The sequence below is a fragment of the Geospiza fortis genome, unplaced genomic scaffold, assembly GCF_000277835.1.
Source record: "Geospiza fortis unplaced genomic scaffold, GeoFor_1.0 scaffold23, whole genome shotgun sequence".
Classification (NCBI taxonomy): domain Eukaryota; kingdom Metazoa; phylum Chordata; class Aves; order Passeriformes; family Thraupidae; genus Geospiza; species Geospiza fortis.
In genome coordinates, this window is record NW_005054303.1 from 14,358,623 (window position 1) to 14,364,388 (window position 5,766).

At 47.6% G+C, this 5,766-nt stretch overlaps 1 protein-coding gene across 1 annotated transcript in view; it reads left to right on the top strand.

Moving 5' to 3' along the window:
• Positions 1-5,766, top strand: part of TXNDC16 (thioredoxin domain containing 16) — a 38,533-nt gene that overhangs the window by 29,386 nt on the left and 3,381 nt on the right. The window contains exons 17-18 of the mRNA XM_005417973.2: positions 3,740-3,878; positions 4,430-4,590. Of these exons, the coding sequence (XP_005418030.1) occupies positions 3,740-3,878; positions 4,430-4,590 (300 nt within the window). The remainder of the gene's footprint in view (positions 1-3,739; positions 3,879-4,429; positions 4,591-5,766) is intronic.

Genomic DNA, 5,766 nt, shown 5'->3' on the forward strand with positions numbered 1-5,766 from the left:
GGTGGGAGTTAATAGGATCTTACCTGTGTCATTAAGACTCCAGCAAGGGACAAGGTGCTTTGGGTTGGAGTGTGAGAGGTGCTTCAGTGCCTAGAAATGCAGCTGGATCCAGGGGGAATTTCCAGCCTGCCCTGGCATCTCATTTCCATCAGGAATTAGCTATCAAGGCAGAGTTAAAAATCCCAGGATGTCTTTGGGCTGTTTTCCAGGTGTGGGTTTAACACCCTGCAGTGCAGCAGAGAATTATTTGCTTTAGTTCCTCAGAGGTGTGATGCATTCCTGATGACACACTGGCATTTTTGTGGTGAGCACGGAGGATAAAAATGCAAATACCTTGGGAATACATCTCTATTAACCAGACTGCTCCAGGCATCAGTTAAGACTCCTCTTCCTTGAGGATTTCAGCCCAGCTGATAGAAGGAAAAAAAAGCAGAGGACAGGGTGATCTCTCAAGGTACCAGCTGAAGAAGAAGCCTTTGTTCCCTCAAAGCTGACACATGCAAGAATCCACCTCCCTGCTCCTGCTCCTGGAGTCTGCAGCCTGCTCCTGTTTAGCAGGAATATTTAGTGCAGTTTATATTGATAGTCCTTCTGCCAAATTTGGATTTTGGCTGTGATTTGTGGGTGAAGCTACTGTAGCTGATGGACTTCTCCACTGTAAGCAGAAAGTAAACACTTACAGGAATTCCTTATGCAAGAGCCAGGCTCACTTCCCTTCTTCAGAAAATGAAAAGCCATTCTTGAGCTCAGTGCTCAAGGAGAAAATATTTATGGCTCCCAGGTCACAGAAAGCTGATTCCTCTTTTGTGCATCCTGTAGACCTTCTCCAGAGTAAAAAGAACTGCAGGATACACAAAGGCTGTTGTGAGCAAAGCTGTTTGCTCAGCAGGCACCTGCTGGGCTGGTCACTAATGAAGGGGAAAAAGGCATTGAGGAAGAAATGCTTTGCATGAGGTCGTTATTGTCAGAGATTCCTGCCAAGTATTTGTTTGCAGATGGTTTTGATTGAAATGCAAGACTTGTGTTACCCACTCAATGGTCCTGCTGTATAAATAGAAAGCTGTGGTGAGCAACAGCACAAGCCCTCAGTACCAGGAAGAGGAGAAGGCATTTCAGGACAGAGTGCAGCTGGGGAATTTGGTGATTTTCTGGCAGTCTATAAGATATTTCCTTATAGAATCATAGAGTAGAACCCCAGAATGGTTTAGATTGGAGGAAATCTTAAAGCCCATCCAGTTCCACCCCCTGCCATGGGCGGGGACACCTTCCACTATCCCGGGTTGTTCCAAGCCCATTCCAGCCTGGCCTTGGGCACTTCCAGGGATCCAGGGGCATCTTCTCTGGAATCCTCTTCCAGTGCCTCACCCCCTCACAGATGCTTATCAAAGGCTACTGAACAAGGTGATGCATTCTAGATACAGGGAACAAGAATCCTCACTGAGGATCCTCCTCTGAGCCATGACCAAGCCAAAGAATCTCTGTAAAACCCATAGAAGTTTAATAAGCTCAACATCCCTTAATGAAATGTTTTTTAGGGTTTTGCCAGACTTAATCAACTGTAAATACATCAGCTCACAGTGAGGTTTGCAGTGGTTGTGTTAGTCCTAGAGAGATAAATGCTGTGATGGAAGATAGGAAAGGCCTCCATAAGAGTTGGACACCATGGAGATGAATTACCTGTAGTTCCCTCCACTTGTTGTGTCATTGATGACCTAAACTCCCTGGGAGGGTGGTGAGGCCCTGGCACAGGTGCCCAGAGCAGCTGTGGCTGCCCCTGGATCCTTGGAAGTGTCCAAGGCAGGCTGGATGGGTATTGGAGCAACCTGGGACAGTGGAAGGTGTCCTTGCCATGGCAGGGGAGTGGAACTGGCTGAACTTCAAGGTCGCTTCCAACCCAAACCATTCTGGGATTCTTTGGTGCCACAGCCTTTGAAAAATTGCCAGGAGCCTTTGAAAAACAAACCAGACTTGACTCCAAAAACTGCAGAGGCAGCTGATTTCCCCTGCCACACCCTTCCTCTGGGCAGTGCCATCTGGAGCCTCCAGGGCTGAAGTTCCTCAAACTTCTAGAAAATTGCTGTCCTGGCTTGGTGTCCCCCCTGCCCTTTCTTTGCTCAGACTTCTCTTATTTTTGCTTTTCCCACTTTCTCAGCTTTTCTTTGAGTACTTTAACCCCTCTTACCAGAAGGGAACTGTGGGACAAAGGATCACCTGACTACTCCACCAAGAGTGGGTGCAGCCTGTGTGTGTTGCTCCAATATGGGGCTTGGACCTCACCAGCATTTTTGGGTTTCTTTGCTGAGACAAAACTTGAATCTCCTGGAGGCTGTTTTGTGTGGGTGATTGTGTCCCTTGGATGGAATCTGAGACTTCTGTGTGCCTTGACTGGGGAGGCAGAGAGAAGCCCTGGGTGGGTTTTTGCATCACCCAACCGTAGGTGTGAAAATGAAGAAGTAGGAATAAAATCCCAGAATTCCAGAGTGGTTTGGGTTGGAAGGGATCTTAAAGCTCATCCCACTCCACCCCATGCCATGGTCAGGGGCACCTTCCACTGTCCCAGTGTGCTCCAAGCCCTGTCCAACCTGGCCTTGGGCACTTGCAGGGATGGGACATGTCTCCATGAGGATTCCAGCTCTGTGTGCAGCACATTTGGGGTTGTCTCAGTTTGGAAAGCCAGGTGTCTGCTAAGGAAGGCAGGAGCCTCCCGTGAAATGGAAAATGTAAAATTGCTGTAAATTTTAAATTAAGGGGCTCTCAGGCAAAAATATGGGAACAGGAATAACAGTTCTTTATTAGGGAAGAAAAATAGAAAGATAAAATGTGGCGTTCACATTCTCTGAAATAATTCCTTCCCCCAGGATTTTGCTCCTGGGAAGCTGAGGAGCCTCAGAGAAAGGGAAAACAAATTTTATCTCGTTTGCTTCTCCTCTGTTTGCCTCATGTGGAATGTGTTTGGAGATTGTTTCATTGGATTCTGCTGTGAGTTGTTTTGACTCTTTGGCCAATCAGGGCCAAGCTGTGTCGGGACTCTGGAAAGAGTCACGAGTTCTCATTATTATCTTTTTAGCATTGAGTAAATATCCTTTCTGTATTCTTTAGTATAGTATAGTATTCTTTAATATAATATAGTATTATAAAGTAATAATTTAGCCTTCTGACAGCATGGAGTCAGATTCACCATTCCTGCCTTCATCAGGGCAGATTCCCAGCAAATACAAGAATAAAATAAACAATGCAGTCCACTAGAACAACAGTGACAGGGTCAGAACCCAACCTGACACCCTGTGGGTCAGGGTGTTGGCAGCAGTCCCATTGGAATTGTGGCTCAGCCCTCCTGCAGTGTCAGGGGTGGTTCTGCTGGAGCAGGGATCCTGGAGAAGGGTGCAGTCTCTGCCTCTGAAGATCCAGGGGAAGAAGAGGCAGCTACTGCTCCTCTGGGAATACAGTGCAGAAGCCGTGCTGGTGTTCCAGAATCTCAGAGTATATCCAGGTAGGAATGCTTGGCTCCTCCCTCTGGGCTCACATCTCCCAGTGGGATGCTGTAGCTCTTATCAGCCATGCAGGGACATTCCATGGCTGTTATCAGCAGGTGTCTCCCAGACGGAGGAGTAGGTGTGGAAGAGATAAAGTGCCCAGTGAGCAGAAGACAACTGCCATACAACTGGCAAATAGAAAACATCTTGCCTTGCCATGTGGGACAGGGTGTGTCCTAAGCCCTGTGCCCATCCCTGTTTTTCAGATCCCAGAAATACTCCGTGTCCCCCCCTGCCCTCCTCCTGGCCCGGAGCGGCGGCCGGAGCGTGGAAGGCATCGCTCTGTCCGGACACAGCGTGCAGGACATGGTGCAGATGATCAGATACGAACTGCTGGACATTTTTGTGAGTAAAAATAAAATCAGAATGCCTTTTTTCCATTGCAGTCATTTGCAGAGCCCTGATTATAGCGTGGAGTTCTGCGGAACGGCCGTGTCTGCTTGTTATTTTTATCGTGCCGAGTTTGTTTTTAAATTTTATGTCTTGGAGCAGGGAGTCAGGACAGAAATCTGCTCTGTGCTGTGTGGTCTTGAAGCAGGAGACCCTGGAGTTGAGGGACTGGCCTCAGAGTCACTCACCTGCTATTTGTCACAGTTATTACTGGGTCTCTTCCCTATTCCCAGGGCTTTTTCCATGTGCCTTTTGGAGCCTCTGCCTGCTCTGCTCACATCCCCATCTCCAAGCTCACAGCTGCTCCCACGAACTTGGTGCACTTGGCTTGGGCAAAGACATCTCCAAGTGCACCAAAATCCCAGCCCTCTTCCTGCTTCCCACATTCCACTCAAACATTGCAGCCTTGCTTAGCCCCTGCACCCTCATCTAAGAGCAGAAATTGGAATTTTCTCCTGTTTTCTCCTCCCCATAACCCCCAATTTCTTGTTTGTGATGTTCTGCAGCCAGAAATCACCGTGCCAAATCTGCCCCAGTACCTGCAGCTGGGAAAACCCTTCCTCATCCTGTTCAGTGCTGGTGACATCAGTCAGGTGGAAAGTGAGGAAATGCTGAAGCTGGCAAAAGGAAGACCCCAGCAGACATTTGTGGTTTGCTGGTTGAACCTGTGAGTGTTTGAAAATCTCTTCTTTCCATTAACTCACTCTAAACCTTGCTGAAAAAAACTCTGAGGCTGCAATTGCTGAGAACACAAGCTGGTAATGTGAATATTTGGTCTGAAATCATCAGGAATTGGAGGTCAAACCATTGAGCAATGGTTCACTCAGTGTTCTGAGCAACTGTAAAAATTGCCTGACAAAGTAAAATTAGTAAATATTTAATTGATTGCAGAAATCGTTTTCAATAGAGAAAAATGTTCTCTAGTGCTTGTAGTAGCTTGACCCTGGGTCTGGTGTTATTTGCATTTTTGTTGGGATGGGATGAAGTGCATATGGGAAGAAAAAAAAATGGAAATTTGCCCTCCTGGAATGTCTTATGGTGATTTTCCACCAGCAATTAGAGGGAATGACTGGTCATTGACTGGGGAAAGAAAATTTTCACAAGAAGGTTCAACCAGAAGCCCCATAAATTAAACTTAAAAAATATTCAGGCAACAAAATTAATTTAAGACCTAAAGAATAAAAGATTGTAGGAAAGGTGTTTTTTTTTTTTAATCCTCCTCTTCTTAGTTGCATTTTGAATTTTTTGGCCTCTGTTTGTTGTGCCCAAGCCCAGAGAAACTTCAGTGGCTTAATCATAACTTGCTTTGAAGTCTGGGAAGCCGCGACCAGCGTGGGCTGGAGTTTAGCTGAGGGGGAAATGCACATGTGCTCAGGGAGAAGGGGATTGGGCTGCCAGTAATGCACCAGAAATCAGAGCCCTGGAACTTCCCCACCTACACATCTGCCTTTGCCTTGCTGAGACACATAAAGCCTTCCTGTGCCAGAGCAGAATGGCACTGCCACAAAACAGGGCAGAACCCCAGAGGGGTTTGGGGTGAAAGGAGCATTAAAGATCATCTCATTGCAGCCCCTGCCATGCCAGGGACACCTTCCACTATCCAAGATATCCCATCCCTGCCCTGGGACACTGACGGGGATCCGGGGCCAGCCACAGCTTCTCTGGGCACCTTTCCACCCTCCCAGCCAGGAATTCCCAGTTCCCAATATCCCATCTATCCCTGCCCTTGGGCAGTGGGAAGGCACTCCCCGTGTCCTGTCACTTCATGTCCTTGTCAAAAGTCCCTCATGCTAGAAAGAAGCCTCATTGCCAGGGCAAGAGCCAGCGCAGACCTGAAGCCTTA